Here is a 21271-nt window from a genome sequence, read left to right on the forward strand (position 1 = left end):
CTGTAGGCTACCGATGGTGTTGTCTATGTTCAGCTACAATTTATTTTGCCCCCAAAAAAGTTGACCCTCCCGCCCCACCGTTGTCTGTCTGGAGCTGGGGCTGAGTATAACAGCAAGTCTCTAAGAATCTCCCTCCCCCCTTCGATCATACACATCTTTCAACCAGGCAGCTAGTTGTAAGCCCAGAAATGGTTTGGAAACCACTTGGGGGGCCCAGGAGAAAAAGTTCGGGAACCACTGCTATAGGTCAACATGACCTGAGTGAAGTTGGCCCCCCGACCTTCATCAAATCAGACAAAATTGGTGTCAAACGTTTGTGCTACGTTTGTGCTGGTTTGTGCAGCAAAAGTTTTCGTTTGTGCCGCTATCATTTTAAAGATATAAAGAAAGTTGGATTTCATAAAAGTTGCGGTGCTGGTTGACCTTTTGACCTTTACACTTTCATTAATATCTTCAAAACCAAAGCAGCACAAACGAAATTTTTTGCTGCACAAATCAACACAAACGTAGCCGAGTTGATTGACACCCATTTTGTCTGATTTGAAGAAGGTGGGGGGGCCAACTTCACTCAGGTGTCAACATGCTAGTGCTAGCCTAAATGCGATCATTAGTACCTTATGAACTGTTGGGACCTTTGAATTTAGCTTTGTAAGGCAGTATTCTGCACCAATTTCTAATACTGTTTGGGTGGTATTTTTGCATTTTCTCCAAAAACATTTAGCATACAGCATTCACATTGCATTTCCGGGGCAAATGCAGTTTTTCTAGTTTCTTGACAATACTGCTTTCTCTGACAATATGTTTCTGCACTGAAATCAAACTATGTTATCCTCCTTAACATGTCTGTGTCAAATTTTATTTGAACTATGACTGGTCCCAAATTTATAATCATCATACATCCACACTTTCTGATGATAAAAGAACAAAACATTTTGAGATAACTGACCCCTAATAGCAGTCCCCAGGCTGCCCGTGTAAACCAGGCTTCCATCCTCAGTGTAGCTTGTTGTAGAGAGACTCTGGCTGCCCTGACAGGTGGAGTGAACCTGCTTGCACAAATGAATGAATAGACAGACAGACAGACACACATACACACACAAACAAGAGTTACATCGATAGGTTTCATTATTTTTGCAAAAATGCAAAGAATGTCACTGATAGAGGAAAATAAACATAATCAGATATCTGTCAATTTAAAAGAACCCCCAAATTCTGTTGATGGCTTTAAAGCAGGGGTCCCCAAACTACGGCCCGCGGGCCGGATCTGGCCCGTCTCCACATTTGGTCCGGCCCCCTGAACAATACCAGAGAGCATTCAGATTTTTTTTCATTTATTGTATTTTCCGGTTTATATGTGGATTTTTCTTCAACCACCAGGGGGCTCTTTAGCAGGAAGTGTGTCTTGTAAACTGTAGGTGTTTTGTCTTGCATGGCGCATTGCTGCCATCTGTTGGACTTTTAGGGAACTGCTTGACTTTTATGTTATTTAATCAGTATGGTTGTTTGCTAGCGGTAGAGCAGATGAACGCACGTGTCTGTTATGAACGCTGCATTCCAGGTCGAGTTCTTCGAAGCAATGCCTGTAAGGAGCAGCTTATAATTCAAAACGAGCCTTTATGTTAACACATGAGAAATTAATGTGTTAAAAATCAATTGAGAATCCCCCCCCCAAACAGTTTCCAAGACCAGCAACGCAGGTGATAAATGTCACACTTTTTCTGTTACAAACTGACTTCGGCCCCCCACCAGAGAAGGGAAAAGTTATGTGGCCCTCAGAGGAAAAAGTTGGGGGACCACTGTTTTAAAGTCTTGTAGAGCCTTTGTGAACAATGTAACTCAAAATTTTAGCAGTCTTCAGCTAACTTTTGATACTTGATGTCTAAATCACCCACTGAATTCACCACAGGTACAGATGATGTGATGATATATTTTATTTATCAAGTTCAAAAAACAAATTCCTACTACATAAAATCATTACACACACAGAGTAATATATATTCTAAGTGTTTCTTTCTATTTATTTTATGTTATTCTGGTTCACAGCTAATGTAAATTAAAATTTACAGTTAATGAGAATACTATTACAAAAAACCAATGGTAAAAAGAATTTAATATACCAATGTTTTCCTTGGAGGAAATTGGCATTTAGAAAACAGTCCTGTACAATACCTACTCCCAGTACTCTGTCAGGGGTCATTTTGTATGAATTACTGCATCAAGTGACTCATACAAAATGAATCACTTGAATCATTTTGTATAAATTCATTAATTCCACATGATCTGCTGTGGTATCTCCCCTCTACAATAAAGGTCTGCAGCCTGAAGTGACCCAATTCCAATTTTTTGTCAAATCGGATTCTTTTTGCTGGGCCGTTCACACTGCCACACATATTCGACCTGTATGTGTTCTGCAGTCTGAACGGGCAAACGACCTGAAAGTGTCCCGCATGCACAGTAGAGGGCGCAATAGCGTCAGCGTTCTCAGTGTTCTGCCAACCGCAGTAAAAAGAAGAAGTGCTCAGTGTTTGCAGAAGTAAACATGGAGGTTAACGGTGGAGCTTAGCTTACATCAGGGGTGTCCAGAGTGGGTCCTCAAGGGCCGGCATCCTCCACGTTTTAGTTCTCTCCCTGGTGGTAACAGCAACCTCCTCAACAAGTCAATGTTCTTCTTAGACCTTCTAATGAGCCATCATAGGATCCAGGTGCGTTACACCAGAGAGAGAACTAAAACACGCAGGATGCCGGCCCTCCAGGACCAACTTTGGGGACCACTGGCATACATATTTGAAATTGCCTTTTTTTTTTTTATGAACATCTTTGTTTACAAATACAAAGAAAAACAAAGAAACGGAACACAAAATATTGCAAAGTATGCCAGCGTATAGCTTACAACAGTAAATACATTGGTATGAAAAACAAAAAGAATAGAGAGCAGATATTACAGGCATGACAAATTAAAAATATTAAGAGATCTACAACATTCATAAGTTTTTACAGCTTTTTTTGTTCATACTCTTGGAAATAGTGGATAAATAGTTGATTTCCTTAACCAAAACTGTAAAAAAAGGTGAAGAAGATGAAAATTTACATTTGTGAATATGAAATTTGCCAAATATAATAATTGATTGATTGCCAGTCTTTTGTCTGCATTAGTATTCTTACCATAAAACCAAAAATAATATGCTCATACCTCAGGGAACATTTAGCATCAATATAACAATTTATAAAGTTATTGAACTCTTTCCAAGATTTTCTTGTGATACGACAATTCCAGAATAAATGACTAATTGTTTCTGGATGCTCTTTGCAGAACTTACAGTTGGGGTCTACTGTTTTGTTACTGTGCCATGTACTGATTAGTAGGATAAATTCGATGTAACCTTTTAAAAGAGACATCTTTCATTTTGTTGTTTATGACAAGTTTCTGATGATGAGTCCACCTTCATCAGGGACAGAATTCTTCCAATAGAAAACAGATGAAGGTACAGAAATAATATCTTGTTGAAACAGGGTTTTTCTTCTTACAAGTAGAAGAAAAACACTCTTTACCAACGATGGAGTCAGTTACATTCAACAAGGCTTTATATTCAACAACATTATTTCTAAAGAGTTCACATATTTCATTAGTTACAGCATCAAAGACAATATCATATTTTTTAGAAGTTACAGTGAGTTTATACTTGAGTTTGAACTCACTGTAACTGAGTAAACACCCATTTTTGTTAACCAGCTGACACACCAGAAGGATTTTATTGTCGAAGCACTTAGGGTAAAATAAAGAATTATTTTTGTGAAGGATATATTGGTTATTCTAGATGAAGAATTTATGGGGAGAAAAATGATGCTTACATTAAAGTGCCCATGAAAGAAGTGCTTGTTTGTGAAATGCAGAAAGTTTTACTGGTATTTTCTCTACTTTATAATTACAGAGGAGGTGGAAATTAAGACCCCCTACACTGGAGAAAATGTAATTTGGGAAAGTATTCCAAATGGAGGATGATTTTTTTAGATACGACTTTAACCAATTTATTTTGAATGTTTTATTTAAAGTTGTGAAATCTAGAAATTTCAACCCTCCTTTTTCATAAGAATTCATTACCACTGATTTTCTTAAGTAATGTATAAGATTTTTCCATAAGAAATTGAATAACATTTTGTCAATAGATTTTATAGTTTGGTTGTCTGAATGCAAGAAGAGCGCAGGATAAGTGAGCCGTGATATTCCCTCTGCCGTAGATAACAGGGTTACCCTAGCCCTGAAACATCAGAGAAAGTTTGGATTCAATTTAAAGCAGGGGAAACTAGACCTATTTTCCTATCTCTTAAAAACAGTCGTACCATCAGCCAACTGACTAATTCGTATTTCTTTACCAAATACAGAAATACTTTTAAGTTGATTTATAGAAATGTAATCAGAAAGAGTCTGAGTAGCTAAAAGGAAGAGATAAATGGAAATTGGGCAGCCCTACCTAATTCCTTGGTATAGGTTAAATCTAGGTGAGGTGCCATTTTTTTTATTTGACAGAGCAATTAGCATTACTATATAATGCTTTAATTGTACTGCAGAAAAAAGGACCAAATCCAAATTTATGAAGACGGCTAAAGATAAAGTTGTGATTCATGGAATCAAATGCTTTATAAAAGTCTAAAAGAAGTATGAAGCTATTATCTAATTAATGCTGAATAGTCCAGAATATCAAGAACGAGCCGTATGTTATTGGAAATGTGTCTATTTTGCAGGAATCCTGATTGTTTCTCCAATAACTGTATTTAAAACTAGTTTAAGTCTTTTTGCAAATACTGATGCTAGGATTTTATAATCATTATAATCAGACATAGCAATTATCAAGAAGTAACTTGTCTTTTTTGGGCTTAGGTTTAAGGGTAATAATCCCCTGATTTAACGTCGGGGGGAGAGACTTTTTCAATGCTTTCTAAGAAAACTTTAGCTAGAAAAGGAGCAAGTTGATCACCAAACTGCTTGTAGAATTCCCCATCTGAACCAGGGGAGTTATTGTTCTTTAAATGGTTTATAGAATAAATTATTTCATTAATTGTTTTAGTACAATCACAAATCTCACGTTCAGAATCAAGTATTTGTTGCGTATTGACAGAACTCAAGAAGAGTTCAGGATTTCCACTTGTTTGATCAAGAGCATAAAGTTTACTGTAAAAAGAAGAGACATAATTTGCAATAATTTTTGCATCAGAGGATACTTGCCCATCTGTTTTACTGTTGAATTGTATTGGATTTAGCGCGGTGCTTTTCTAATTAAAAAAAAAATAGGAGGAGTAACATTCGCCCTCTTCCAGCCATTTTAACCTGGATCTTACAAAGACTCCTTCTGTCCTGTTTTTGTAAATCTCGTCCAGCTTATTTTGTAAAGTGGCTAAATTTATTTTATCAACATCTGACAAATTTAAGGGGCTCTTTTTGGAGAACCTCATAATTTCATTAATTATTTTCTTTTCTTCAACTTTCCTAGACTTTTTAAAATCAGAACCAGTTTGTCTTAGGAACTTCGCAATCTCAAATTGAAAAAGTTCCCAGATGGCTCCATATTTTTTTTCAGTATTAGCTTTGTCAAAAAAAATAAGAAATTGTTTGGAAGATTTTTTTGTTGTACTGAGTCTAACTTAAATAAAGAGTTGTTTAGGATCCAGTAGGCTTTCCTCTTCTGTGAATGGTTACCAGACAGATTTATAAAAATATATATTGCTTTATGGTCTGTGAGCAGAGTGGGAAGAATATTGACAATGATGTTATTGGCTTTTAAGGAGTCAGATACTAAGCAGTAGTCAACATGAGACTGTTTAGACCCATCATTGTTACTCCAGGTGAAAGTGGAGTCCAGTGGATATTTTTCTCTCTATAAATCCGTTAAATTGTATCTCTGCATGAACAATTTAAGAAGAGTGTTTGAATCTTGAGTTCGAGGCGGCCATTTGTCCAGCTGATTGTCCAACAGGTGTTAATCAAAATCTGTGACCCATCATTTTCTGTGACTGCAGAGGGCAACAGAGCGCAGGGACGTCTTGAAGATCAGTGAGAAGAAGAGTATTTACGTAAACTGCATAAATACTGATACAGCTGGGACTGTAAACTTCATGGCTCTTTTATTACCATCACACTGATGGAGAAAATATAACATATTACTTCGTATTTGACTCTAAACTGTTTGATCATTGCACTGAATGCCTAAGTGCTGCAATTAAAATATGTAAACCAAATGTGGCTGTTTAATAAATTGTTAAACGATTAAGAAATGATTCTAAGCGCTCTGGTAGTTTTTAACACGATTTTTAATGTTTTTGCCACCATTACAGTCATATCACACTTATAACAATATGTAACCCTCAAATACTGGTCACAGATTTTGATGGCCATAATAATCCGTGACCAGTGTTAATTTGGATACAATCGGATACCTATCAGATATGCAAGTGGCCCGGGTCGCATTTGAAAAGAATCCAAAGTGTGCTGTTCAGACTGTCATGAAAAGATCAGATACAGGTCGCATTACGTCAAAATAATCTTGGATTGGATCACTTCAGCCTGCAGTGTGAATGCAGCCTTAGAATTCAAGAGCTATTTTTCATCCTCCATCCTGCTAAATAAAACTAAATTAAACAATTAAAACACACAGCTCTAGAGACTGTGTGTGTACTACAGGGTTTGACAGCATTAAGCAGAAAGGACTTGCTATAGCGTTAGCACATCGGAGCTGCAGTAATCTTTGGCTATGTCTGCTCCTTAGGTTTATTTGTTTAAAAAATTACCTAAGTAAGTTTTTGGGGGGAAAAAAGTACTGATAGGAGGAGTTATACTGCACTGTACGTTTTACCTGATTGATATTACAATTGCTACTCTTACTTAATTAAGATTAATATCTGTTGTGGTTATGTTATTGTACGGTGTTCTAAGATTTTGTTCCATGTGCCCCTTTTTAACTTGAGCACCTGCCCATCCAAGGGTATTGCTAATCATATGATTTTTAAATCCCTTTTTTAAATGAAACGACGTATATTTCTGATTTTCAAATTTGCTAAAAATTGTTCTGGACATTTACATGGCTCTCACAAGCATGAGCCAACAACATGAAAATGTGCTCCAAGTGTGTGACTTTAAAGTGAGTGCTAAGCTATCTAAAACGAGCTAGTTAGCAGTAGTGGTGAGTTACCTTGCTGAGGATGGGAGCAGACCTCCTAACAGTCCTAAGCGGCACGTTATGCCTCAATGAGAAGGAAAATAAATGCACAGCGTGACGGGGAAGAGACTGAACCAACCTAACCGCCATAATTGCAGAAAACTTTCAAGTCAACGCTTGTCACTGCACGATATGCTCCGGATGCTCCAGCCACTTTAGTCGCTCATTTGCGCATGCGCTGAAGAAACACTTCCGGATTATCTAAAATTGTAAATCAATAAACTCTAACAAAATTTTTCATATTAAATACCACTTGTTATGAGAGGACCTATTTTCCTAGACGATGTTATAATTATCTTAATAAATAATAATTGTCATTGTGTTCAAAGAACAAAGTACTACAAAATACAGTATACCAAATAATAGTAACATCAGCCAGGGGTTTAGAGCATCATGTACAGAAATTGAAGTTAGATCATGCACTGGGTGTTTTAGTTCCCCCACCGATTTTTGAATGAAATGGTGCCTGAAAGTAGTTAAATAGATCAATTTTAAAGGTCACAAATAAGGGATTTAATATTGAATTTACATGTGTGAATAAAAAAAACTTTGCAAAAAATACAATCAAATCAATTAAAAATATATTTTTAATACTTGTGTAACCCAACGACAATATTATCCTAATGTAAAACAAAATCCTTATATACTATTGATTATAAACCAACAGACATCTCCCCAAATCTTTATTTTATGAAACAGGATTGTTAGCTAGTAGCTATCGTTGTTTTGACCATAGACATTAATATTTATGTGTTGGTCCATCTCAGGGTGAAAGCTTAGCCGTTGACTTTTGAAAAGATACATGCGTTAATAATATTTTGTTTATGACATCTCTTTGAAAGTGGTAGCTTAGTCATAGGCAAGTTAACTACATGAAATTAACTTAATGTTATCACCACACGAAGTTAACAATCCCTTGGACAACTTGTGCTTTTGAGACAGCGACATGTCTAGTTTAGTCATAATGTTTAGTTTTGTAAAAAGGTAGATATCAATTTCTTGATAGTATCATCTTAAAAAGGACCCTCTTCCTCTTGGCCAAGCTTTGAGTCCTTCAAAGCTTGGCTTAAATGCTTTAACCAACACAGAGGTCACTAGAGATTGTTAAACCAAAAAATAATACACTTTTTGCCAAAACTGGACCTACTTCTTTTAACCCAGATGATTATGCACAATAGAGACACAACTGAAATACTCAACAGACTAAGGATTCAGAAAGTGTATAATGTACCCCTACTGCCTGTTGACAGGAGGCTTTATGAACTGTAATTTGAAGTCACAGATTTTGGGCTGAAGCCTTAAATACATTTAGGGGCCCTGCCCAGTTAGACCCACTTTTATACTCTTGATCACTTTTGAATTTGCCTTTGACACAAACTGTTTTATGGTTAAGCAGAAACCGACAATGGTTAAAATTAACTGAATGTGTTTGCTTGACCACCACATCCATAACTTTACATTCATTTCTGTACAAATACAGGAGCATTCCATTAATTCAAATATCACTGAAAAGCAAATATCTGGGCTGTGTCTTCCATCCTTCTTGCTAAACAGATCAAACTTGTCAGGTTGCATGGGGTCAGCTGTGAACAGTCCTGTCCATATCCAGCCACAAATTCTCTACTGGATTGAGATCTGAGTTTTGACTGGGCCCCTCCATAACATCCACCTTGTTTTCAACCCATCTCTCTGTAGCTTTAGCTGCACGCTTCAGTTCAGGGCTGGACCTCTCATATCAACATGTCAACAACAGACTTTTTATCATTCTTAGATTGCACTGGCTCCCTGTAGCTCAGAGAATAGACTTTAAACTATATCTACTATTACTAGTGTCATTTGTAATTAGCCTACATCATTCTGTTGATGATTTTAAACCTAGAGGAGTAGCAAACAGACAAAGATGCTCTAATTAATTAAATGTGGCATGTTACGGTGATTATCTGTAAATACTGAATTTACTGTACACAAGTTAGGTTTAGCATTTGGAGCAGATCTGTAAAATGCGCAAAACATGCAATCACTACAAAATAAGTCAAATAATGCTCCTGGAGGCCCCTTGGTGGTGTTGGGGACCTAAGCAGTCGCTTGGCTTGCATATATGGCTTCAGCTCTGCCTACTGCTGAGAAACAGATTTACACACGGGCCATGTTCCATCCATGTATTGATGATGAAGTTAACTGAACTCCATGGGATGTCAAGGCCTTAGAGATTATTTTGTATGGGAGTAGATGGACTCTGACCTGAACCTTCAGAGCCACATTAAGACAGTTCTACCACCTGAAGAACATTAGAGGACTGATGTCTCAGTGAGATCTAGAGAAACTCATCCATACATTTATCTTCAGTCGTATCTATTATTGTAACAGCGTCTTCACAGGTCTGCCTAACAAATCAATCCTCCAGCTGCAGCTGATCCAGAAGCTGCTGCTGATGTTCTCACTAAAACCAGGAAGATGGAGCACATAACACCAGTTTTAAAGTCCCTATACTGGCTCCCTGTAGCTCAGAGAATAGACTTTAAAATACTGTTAGTTTATAAATCACTGAACGGTTTAGCACCACAATACATTAAAGATCTGCTGTTGTTGTATCAACCTTCCAGACCCCTCAGGTTCTGGTTCTGGTTCTTGTTCTGGTTCTGCTCTGCATCCACAGAACCAGAACCAAATGAGGAGAAGCAGCATTCGGCTTCTATGCACCACAAATCTGGAACAAACTTCCAGAAAACTGTAAAACAGCTGAAACACTGACTTCCTTTGAATCTCGACTAAAACCCAGATGGTTAGAGTTTTATTTGAAATGTAATCAATTATGAATTTAATGATGGCACTTGACTAAATGTAATGTTTTGATTATTGAGTCTATGTTGCATGGCTTTGTGTTTTGTGTTTGTTATGATGTAAAGCACTTTGAAAAGCCTTGCTGCTGAAATGTGTTATACAAATAAAATTTGATTCGATTTGATTTGTATTGTGCCTCTTAAGCTAAATCCATTAATACTGTCACCTTTGGTAATAAGGTTTTCTTTAAATGAGATTTTAGTTCTCCTTTATTTGAGTGATACAAGATGCAATCCTGAACCCAATTTCATTTATTAAACTCTTGCACATGGATGGAGGCAGAAAATGGGAAGTAATTCAGTTCATCAAAGTTAACATTTAATTCTGCATCCCATACTTGACAAGCAGCAACTCTCTGCTAATAATGTGTTCATAAGCAAACATAATCAAATGACTGAAGTGAGCAGCAGTCCTAAGCCGCTCCGTGGAGGTACAGCGCCAGGAATTTGCTGAATGTTTCTGGTTTGTATCCTGCCAGGCCAGCTGGGACCTGAAAAGAAGAGCCATCTGTTAATGTCAGTGTTTACCACCCACACCTCTTCTGATGCACGACACATGTAATGAAACCAGTTACAATATGGAGATGACTCTTCAACATGTGAAAAACATACTAGTTACAGACACTGAACTGAAAACTAGATTTTCCTACCTTCACTTCTTTCCTCTTGATGAAGGGTCGAACCTTTGCAAAATCATACAGCTCAACATCTTCATCCAACCAGGCCTACAGCAGACGAAAACACAGGAAAAACATTTACCTGAAGGTTAGGAATTAGTCTGCAGCTGAGTAACATCACCAAATAAAGCATAGAAAAATCTAAATAAGATGAAGTGGGTACAGTTCACAGTCTTCCACAGCATCAGGACAGGTCAGTTAACTTTTACTTATTGTTTTACCATATTTAAGGAGCAACTGATCTGGGCATTAAAGTTCAACGGTCTTGTAGTGCCTCCAAGTGGTCAAATAATTATTAGCTGAAATAATTTGTTTGTAATTTTTGGATTTCAGCTTTTACATTTTTACATTTGGACAGTTATGATGTGAAACTGCGGCAACAAGGTGTCATTTTTTTACAGCTAGGAGCAACAGATTAGCATCTCAAAAGGTCAAATAATACTCCTCTGAGCTATGGACTACAGTCCAAAGCTTAGAGGAGCTAAAATGGAGGCTGGAGGCTAGAGAGAGAGAGAGAGAGTTCAAACCATCTCTTCCAAGATCATATCCAACGTCTCTCTGCCAGATTTAACAATAACCTCTATTTAAAAAGATAGGAACCTATGATCTCTTTTTCAAGAGGGACCCGTTTCTGACCAAGCAGGGATTTAAAGAGGAGCAACAAAAGCAAATGAGGTGGATTAGCAGAGTTTTCTAAGAACTAATGGTGTCATCCAGGACATGTTGCTGTGGAATATCATCTCTGCTGAACAGAAATTGAGCTATTAGAATGTCATAACATCATACAACAACAGCCTTCAGCCTCTGCACATTTGTTTCAAGACTGAATGCTACAGAGGATCTTTCCTGCCCTCAGCATAATTATCCACAATGACTCTGGAGAAGCTCGGATTATGTGAGTTACAACAATATTTAATTTTTCCTCTTTTAATAAATAAAGTGTTTATGAATTGAATTGTCACTTTTTCACATCACTGGCAAAATGACAAAATGTGAAAAAAATTTCAGCTGAATGAACTCTGTTGGAATCAAAAACCCTTTTTCTATTTTTTAAAGAACAATTCTTTACACTTTAAAACCTCCTGACTCACAGATTTAACTCCAGTGTCCTGAATCATAGCACTTCCATATTCGCAGGATTTTAACAGTAAACATGTCACCAAAAGTTATTACTCAAACCCTTCTGTTTTAATCTGTCTTACAGTGACTGGGATAAGACAGATTAGCATTTGTTTTCTCTTTCCTTTGTAATGAGTCCATGGAAACTCCAGAGAACATTCAACCGACCTGATTCTTGATGCCGTCATCTCCAGAGAGATCCGTGGTGTTGAGCTGGAATACCAGAAACTGGAAAATTCTGCCGTTGGTCCCCACTGCCTGTACGGTTATGGGACGCTCCAACAGGCTCTGTGGCTGTGTCTGAGACACACACACCCACACACACACATACATACACGCACACACACATTGTGTAAAACAGATGAATTGTCAAGACTAAGGAGAAACAGTGAGCGCTCTGACACTTTTGCCTGTGCGTTTCTTTGTATACCCTTACCCCGTACAGTTTGTGTGCACGTGCCAAAGCATTTCCAAAGGTGAACATGATCATCTTGGCTCTGAACTGCTCTGGGCGGAGCTGACAGTTAGGATCAGATGTCTCCAGGAAGTAAAGTGTGTGGGCATGAGGATAAGGGTATTCTCCCCTAAAACCTGAGCCAATGGGAGAGAGGTGATTAGAACTGGGCCAGCTGAGCTCCACCTCAGAGAAACCTGGAGACGGCTCACCTGTGCAGTTCATCTCCTCTTTGTACACACTAACTTGTTGAAGGTCGATGGTGGGTGAGACGGGATAGAAGCTTTCCAGGACCTGATCTGATGTCTCTAACACTTCCTGTTCCCCGCAGATCCGAGGAAGAGGATCCATACTGCAGTGTAGCAAACCATTCCGACCTCTGATCTGGAACAGGTCCTCACCTGACAGGCAAGCAGGAAACAGAGAATAGCTTAAAAAATTAAGCAACAACAGTCTGTGAGTTGACCCAGTTCCAGTCATCCAGAGCTTCTCAAAGTGTGGGAGAGCGAGCAATAAACAGCTGCCTCCCTGTATATTACTCCTGAGAGTCTTTTGTTGCTGCTGTACTTCATGTGGCAGTCAGACATGTTTCACTGAGGTGAGGTTTACCCACTTTAGTTCTGCATAGTGCCATACGATATAATGTTTCAGTTGCCTTGTCATTTACTCTGCTAAGATTATTGTTGTGCTAGATTTTTAGCTCTGAGTTGAATATTTAGCTTCAAACTAAGGATTTGACTTGCTAACTAAATATTAGCTTAAGCATTAGGTCTGCTGACTGAATATTTTGCTTGAATCTCACAGCATTTCCCCTACCTGAGAAGATCATGACATAGAGGAATTGTAGGAGTTCATAGTTAATCTTATAGATTTTCAAATTGAAAAATACTCTATTGATCCCAAAGGGAAATTAAATGCTGTTGTAACTCATTAATTTAGATTCTTCAAAGAGTTATTATAACTGATGATGGATGCTGGCAGCAAAGATCTCCTGTAGCAGTCTGTATTACAGCAAATGTCAAGAAGAAGCCTCTGACTCAAGACACCGTTTTACCAAGACAGAGTGTCTTGGTAATAAAATTCTACCCGATCAGCCGCTGGCACAGGCCTGGTGAAGTTGGCCAAATGTTTGCTGTTACTTTTTCTGGTTTCATTCTTTTCCTCATGTTTTTGACATGCAGATAAACCTCGTTTCCAGGTAGCTGCTAATGAGTAGTTCTCTGCAAGGATCCTCCTTCCAACAGCTGGGTGAGTGGGCTGCAGGGTCGCACAGAGGTGCAGCAGGTTGAGGAGCAGAGTGTTGCTAAAGAATACACACACAGGGAGAGATTGTTTGGACATGTTCAATGGTAAGACCATCATACTGTAAGTATGTTACAATGTTGTTCTTTCAAAGGCTGAATTTTAAAGACCCCATGACCAGTTGCTGTTATGATGCATGATCATCTCAAACTAATAGTGTTACTCATATATTTCTAAGAATGAGTTCAGATTACAGTGCAAATATGTGGAAAAAGCAGTAGACTCTTTTTAATTCAAAATGTTGAGTAAAATTCTTACATTTTCTTCCCTCCAAGATAAGAATCGGACAATCACAGATCTCCCAAAATTAAGGAAATCAAGACCAGATTTTCAGCTGGCCAGTTTAGTGCTCCACCTCTAAATTAAATTGTTCTAAATGTTACCCACCCAGGCCAGATGGATTTTTATAGAACTCAATGTAGTCTCGTTCTTCTTGCAACTTTCCCTGTAACAATATTTCAACATTTTGGGACCAGCAGACTAAGAACAACCAGCTTGTTTTCCCATGCTCTGTGTTGAAGTCCAAACCTGAAGGAGTTTTAGGGAAACATTTTAACACAATAAAATGAACAAGGGGCTTTTCTGCAGGGGAAGTGCTGGAGTCCACAGGTTAGGTTAAACTGGGGCATGAATCAACTCGCATGTACAACACAAGGTATCAAGACTTTTGCATAATTCAATGAACCACAAATCATTGCTCATTTGTGTTTAAGTGCTGGTTCATCTCAGTTGTATTTCAGTCTGTATTTCCTGTCTATGATGATAGTGGACGAGTCAGATTTATATTTCTTATCCTGATCTTTAGTTATTAAGTTGAGATGCTGCTAATTATCTCAACTTAGGGGTTTTTTTAAGTATATTTGTGTTTGGCAGAAACCAATCATGCTACAACATAGAGCAGGACCAATAAGGTGAATATGGAGGGTGCTTTTCAAAGTTTGGTACAAATACCACAAGTACTTGCCATTTTAATTATGACAATTCATTCTCAGTCAGAACCAACCAATTTGTTTTGGAACGGCGCTGGCCGCTGACCAGCAGGTCAAATACTGGGAAAATAATTATTTTATGTTTAGTGAATATATCTAAACTGAATTCACCCACTGTTTTCATTTGCTTGATGCAACAACAAACAGTATGCCATTAATGCACCTTATTTTAAGAGAAGCATAACAAAATATGGTTCCAGACATATAGTTTGATTCATAAACAGGAGCAACCTGGAAATTTCTTCATTTTCTGGTGGGATATAAAACTACAACCACACCTGCAGAGCCTGCTATCCACTTTCTACGGACAATCCTTAATACACTAAAAACCAGAAATCGGTATCAGCCAGTTAATTCATCTCTACTTGTATGAGGGGTCAAAGTTCACTCTTTCAGGGGATATCAATGAACTGTTCTGACGTGTTACTGGTACATGACTATTACAGTTATTTGATGGTCCATAGACAGATGTTTATGAGTAATAATCAGTGCTCTGGAACATCTCTGCATGATGCTTAAGTCTCAATATGTCTGAACAGAAAACCTTCCTCTCTAAATGGGTTCTGTTGTCTTTTCTTCTTGTTCTCTTTATCCACATGTGGTGTGGTGAGTGTGCTCAGGTCTTTTTTTCCCCTTAAAAACAAAGCAGTTGGTTTGCAGTCCACTCTAATGTTGCCCCTTTACAATCATGTCCATTAATTAATCTTTTCATTTTGTGTTATTCATTCCTCATGAAAACAGAACAGAACTAATCTTCCATGATTCAGAATGGTTTCCTGAAGGTTTTGAAAAAAATCCCACCTGTTTAGAATATTCAACTGCGTACTCAGCATCTCAACCCCTTTAATAAGTGAGCCTACCTGTATTTCTCCTTTCTCGGCCGTGGCTCCGTTGTGTCCCAGAACCGTGAGTGTTTGATGGCGTTCTGCACGCGCTCGTCCTGGTCGGGCAGCTGGTTTTCAGGCTTTGCAGCCAGAGAGACGAGGTGAGGCAGCAGACCAGGTCTCACGTGGGTTTTGGTCAACCACGCAGCCTGGCGCACACCTGGAACACATGTGAAAAGGAAGGAGTTTTGCTGGAATAATCTAATCACAGGTCAGCCTTGATGCTCATCCTGATTTTAGAACCAGTAGTTTATCAAGTAATAAAACCTTGCTTATTTTCAGAAATGTTTCCACATTAAAATCACAGTTCAACTTTTACAGTGTTTAAAATGCATTTAATTAACTTCATTGAAGTACAACTTGATAAACACAATGCTATGTTAAAGGCTTTAAATGTCTTATTTTCCTTATAGGTAGTATTAATAATTATTAAACAGTTATGTTATTTTTCACAGCACTGTGTGATTAAAAAAAAGAAGCGACATGTTCTGATAAATGTATCTGATCAGAACAAAAAAACCCATTCATAAATCCAACACGTTTCTACATCAACAGCTAGGTCTGCTACAATAAGTTTGACAGTTCGCCCTCTCAAATTTCAATAGACTTTAATTTCTAGCGAATATCTTTCGCTGGAACTGGAAGACTCTTTAAATATCCCAAATGAACAAACAAAGCACCCGAAACAACAAATAAAATGGATCATGAAGTCTCCGTAAACAGATTTCCCCTTCAAAAAAGGGGCTAGTTTAGAAACATGGGACTGCGGGCTCTTCGAAAACGACAGTAAAGCCAGCCCGCACTCGATTTTCACATGCGCCACGACACAAGACGTTACGGCACCCTAATTTACAAGCTCCTTTCAGAGTAAAAGCTCACATCCGGTTCATATTTGATCTACTGCTAGTAGATTTCCAGCGGCTTCAAGTTTAGACTTTGTATTTATGCAGTGTGAAAAAGAAATAATGTATCGGAAATAATTGGGGACATTAAGCATTTAAGCAATGCTGAAAAACTGTTTCCAGTGACTTCTCTCACTTCTGGGTGGCAGAGGGACGCCTCTGGAACACAACCAGCAAGTGTCAACCACATGTTTAATTTCAAAATAAAAGCCTATTAAAATAAGACGTTTTTATTTATCCCCTTAAGTTGCCGTGCTTTTATTTTAAAACTAAACATCAGATCGGGTTGACATTTGCTGGTTGTGTTCTAGAGGCGTCCCTCTGCCACCGAGAAGTGACATTAGTCACTACAGAGTTTTTAAGCAATAAGCACGGCAACTTGGGGGGGGGAGGGGGAGGGAATAAAAACGTGCTCTTTTAATAGGCTTTTATTTTGGAATTAAACATCAGATCCAGCATGGTGGTTGTGTTCCAGAGGTGTCCCTCTGCCACCTAGAAGTGAGAGAAGTCGCTAGAAACAGAACGTTTTTCAGCATTGCTTAATTTTCCCAACTATTTCCGACACATTATTTATTTTTGAAACTGCATAAATACAAAGTCTAAACATGACGCCGCTGGAAATCTACTTGCAGTAGCTCAACCATGAACCGGATGTGAGCTTTTATTGTGAAAGCAGCACGTAAATCGGGTTACCGTAAAGTCTTGAGCTGTCGCGCACGTGAATATCGTATGCTGGCCGGCTTTTCGAAGAGGCGGCTAGCTTTACCGCAGTCTAATGGGGAATACTTTTGACATCCAGTTTTTGTTAGTTAAAAACACACACAAAAAAAAACAAGCAATCATGAAGGTGGAAATTATCCAGCTCGTTTTAATTTATTATGCTGTTAATTGATTCACTGCTTGTTGCGACAGACTCATCAATAGCTTGTTTTAAAGCAATCAAACAATAGCAGCCTACCTTCCAGTATGCTGGTCCTCTGGTTGAATACATAGCACGGTTTGTCTTTGTACAGCGCCATCTCCTGAGCGGGTGGAGACCTGTAATACCTCGGGTCCTTGAAGCTCATCTCCCATGGAGGATAAACTGGCTTAGCCAGGCCGGGGACATAGTGCATTCGATCCCCGTAAGTCACCATCTCCAGTCCCGGGATTTCCACCTTCTCCCTGGGTTTCTTCTGAGGGGGTACCCTGGCTGCAAAGCAGTGGCTGACTCTGAGGTTCCTCCGAGTCTGAAGGCTGCTTGGTGCTCCATGTGCGGACAGCTTAGAAGCATTCAGGAAAACATTTGGAGAAAATAGAGACACTGTCGCTTTTAAATAGCGTGTCGCTTCTGGGAGCATGATGCGGTCCAACTTCTTCGGTTGTTCGGAAGATTAAAAAGTCTTTTGATAACTGTGGCCTTCACTAAAAGACTAAAGTGCTTTCAGGTGGCCGCCATGATGGCGTTTCTTCATAAGCTGCTGCTGGTTACAGGAGCCTTTAGCGCCCCTTGCAGGACTGGGGCGTTGCACATAACCGCCTGTCCTCGTAATACTTTACTGAAGTCGCCATCTACGGAGGCCGTTCTCCCTAAATTATGGAAGTCTGATCCAGAAAACCATATGTATAATTTCAGTCCCTCTCGGAGTTTGGCCAATCATTAAGCAATTTTATTAGTACCTAAAACAGATGGGTTTAAAAAAATAATGTGGCCTTTAATGTCCAGATTATTTGAAATAAAGTTGTGCAAATTTTCTCTTTTGACTAATCTTTATTATGCTGTCCTACTTTCTAAGCAACAGATAAATTATTATTCTTACATCTCCAGGTTTTATTTTGTCAACAGTTACACCGCAACAGCAATGCTATGAATGACATGAATTGTCTTTGTTCTCTCGCATGCACGAAATTTCCGGATGTAATACCATACAATGTGTGTCTACATGGTAATAAAAAAATAATCTTTGGATTTGGATCATCTCTAAGAATAGCTTATCGAGGCAAAACATAACACTTCCTATGTGGGACCTAAATGTCTCCTCGGCTGCTGTAGCCCTATTTGCAGTGAGGAGAATTTGATGCAGCACCTAGATAACCAGGTGTCCCACAGTCAACAGGATCTGATGCTTCTTAACTTCTAAAGTCAGAATTAAGGACAGGACAGGCCTTTTTTTTTTGTTTTGGTATCAGCGTCACACCTGCTGTTACTGCTGTTTTGCCTACAGAAAACATTTGAAAAGATCAACTTGGGCGTTCCCTGTTCGCTGGGGCGTTGATGACTGCACCATTTAATTGGATTAAGTGCAATATTGTATTTACTGATATTGTTGTACCAAATTTTTTATTCATGTTGTTTTGCTCGTTTCTTTCAGGGACTGAGGCTCCTGTGGTGTCGGTGTCTTGTTTTGTGCGTTTATTTTGTTGGAGCACCTTTTTCTTTGTTACGGAGCCCCATAATTTGCTGTGCTTTGTAGTGTCATGGGGGATCCTTTTTTCTTCACTGGATGTTGCTTACTTCCTCTCACGACTTCCCCCACTGGTAAGTCTCAGTCTCTGCTAAGATTTAAATATTTTACTTCAACCAATAATTTTGTTTAACTGTATTCACCATCTTAAACATTCTGTCTTAGGATTTTGCCAATTGGAAAGTGTTTTTTGTTATCGTTTTTTTTTTTGTTTGTTTGTTTGTTTTTCAAATATTGAATGTCAATAAATTTTGCAGAACTTTTCAAATCTCGACTCCTCCTTCCAGCAGAACTTGCCTGTATGCTTATTACAATTCATTGTTCCTGGAGTGTTATTCCAGGTGGTGTTGCTGGTTTCTTTTACTCATTGTAACTTTAACATCCTCTATCTGGGCTTCATAACCTTAAAGAAAATCCACCCCAAGTTGCCACAACAAAGACCTTAAACCTACTTCAACGATATTTTCTCTTACAGATTAATGTCATCCTTCGTTCATCTAGACATTAAGTCTTTCATGGGAGATATGACCTTATTCTCTATATTTTTATTTTATTTATAGTTATAAATAAACAGAATAAAAAAATTACACAGATTATATTTTAATGTAAATGTGAAATATGCTTATCCAATACAATGAATCAGTTTTGACAATATTTTTTTTCATAAATTTCCACCTAAAAGAAAAAAAGACTTATTCTGAGAACTTTATTTTTTCCATCTAAAATCATTACTCATGACAGATGAGACTGCTGCTGTGGTGCACGAAGAGTTGTCTTTATGCCTTGTCCTCGCTTGTATTTTACTGCCAGAGAGGCCAAACTGAGGAGGAGGATCGCAGCTTTTCCCAGAAGCATCCAGTACCACATCTGTCCCTGCAGACCTGCAAATACACAGGGGGATGCATGCAAAGCTGTTTGTTCCTCTTTCTCTTCTCCTACCTCTCCCTGCTTCAATGACCTAATACATCACCCCTATGCATTATCAATGTTTCTAGACATGAAGACAACACAGAAAATGATTCTATCTGCTAAACACCCGCACACCCCTCATTTCATCTCACAAAATAACAAAAATTACTACAAATGAATAGAGCATAGATCATGTACAGGGATAAAGGTAATGGAATGAAAGTCAGGCACCGAAACAGAACATTAGAAATCAGAAAGTTAAATACTGAGGCAGGGGTGGAAAAAAACAAATCACTAATCAGAGAAAATATGGTTCAGCTGTGGCAGGGAGAAAGCAGGTAAACTTAGGGAGGAGACTAATTCATAGAAGGTGAGCAAGTAGGACATAAGGCTTCAGAAACCAAAAGGAAAAAATCTGACAGAACAATAAATTCAAACAAGAAAAAACAAAGAAACGTAACACAAAAGAATGAACTCATCTGGCAAAACCTAAACAATGATAAATACAGTGAAGTGAACTGAATATGGCAAGAGCAATAGAACAGAAATTACCTGCAACACAATGATTGTATTGTCAAACAAAAAGAAAGAAAACCCAGACGCCCAAGGAATGTGGCAAACCTACAATGAAAAACTATGTGATAATGTAAGTGTTGCTAAAAATCCTTTTTTGTTCAATGATTGCCTGTAAACTTAATATCTTGACTGTACACATGAGATAACCTGGTCTCACACCCTTAGTGCCACCTGGGCATGAAAAGGAACAAAAGTTATGACTGTAACTACAGTTCTATGAATCCCGGATGACCGCCAGAGGCGGTGCTTAAAGCACTGAATGATCATTCCTGCGCATGCACAGGTTGAGAATCTTATACCAACATGGTCACACGTGACCCCCGGTGACACCGGTAAGTCTATATAGTCAAGTGACAATGACGGCTCAGTCCCTTAATCTTCTCGCGAAACCCAATGATTCCAAGGGACCAAAAGCTCTGGCGGTTATCCGGGATTCATAGAACCGTAGTTACAGTCGTAACTTTTGTTCCATTTCATCCCTACTGACCGCCAGAGGCGGTGCTTAAAGCACTGGATGACAATTACCAATAGAGTCCTGAGGAATCACACGCAGAAAAGAAACGATCCACAAACATGCCCACTTCACTGGGATGATGATGAACGCTGGGACAGGATCCCCTCCAGTGGGTGAAAGGCGGCCAGGTTAACCCTGTAAAACCTAGCAAAGGTATTTGGAGATGACCAGGAGGCTGCTGCACATATAGTCTCCAGAGTGGCCCCAGTCATAGCGGCCTATGACGCACTAATGCTGCTGGTGGAATGGCACCGTACACCAGCAGTAGGTTGGTGGTTCTGTAGAATCTACACTTGTTCCACCACATCCACAATCCAACGCGCAAGACGCTGTTTGGAAAGGGCCTGCCCCTTGCAGGGCCCTGCATAGCAAACAAACAGACTATCAGACCGCCGCAGAGAAGCTGTCAGCCTGACATATGCTTCCAGTGCCCGAACAGGGCAGAGAAGTTCA

General features: G+C 38.8%; 2 protein-coding genes across 2 annotated transcripts in view; both read right to left on the reverse strand.

Moving 5' to 3' along the window:
• The window catches only part of tmem70 (transmembrane protein 70), a 12650-nt gene extending 5256 nt beyond the window's left edge, over positions 1–7394 (reverse strand). The window contains exons 1-2 of the mRNA XM_015018157.1: positions 7182–7394; positions 947–1046 (exon numbers count right to left, since the gene is read on the reverse strand). Of these exons, the coding sequence (XP_014873643.1) occupies positions 947–1046; positions 7182–7298 (217 nt within the window). The 5' untranslated portion in view covers positions 7299–7394. The remainder of the gene's footprint in view (positions 1–946; positions 1047–7181) is intronic.
• Positions 7395–10243: 2849 nt separating this feature from the next.
• Positions 10244–17854, reverse strand: mrpl37 (mitochondrial ribosomal protein L37). Its single transcript, XM_015018155.1, has 8 exons — positions 17334–17854; positions 15450–15633; positions 13486–13601; positions 12511–12699; positions 12281–12435; positions 12013–12144; positions 10699–10773; positions 10244–10539 (listed from the first exon to the last, which is right to left on the reverse strand). Exons 1-8 carry the CDS (start codon positions 17713–17715, stop codon positions 10462–10464), a joined length of 1311 nt encoding a protein of 436 aa, XP_014873641.1. The 5' UTR covers positions 17716–17854; the 3' UTR covers positions 10244–10461.
• Positions 17855–21271: the final 3417 nt, after the last annotated feature.

Source organism: Poecilia latipinna, unplaced genomic scaffold (genome assembly GCF_001443285.1).
Source record: "Poecilia latipinna isolate Pla-1442-1.1 unplaced genomic scaffold, P_latipinna-1.0 Scaffold2238, whole genome shotgun sequence".
NCBI lineage: Eukaryota > Metazoa > Chordata > Actinopteri > Cyprinodontiformes > Poeciliidae > Poecilia > Poecilia latipinna.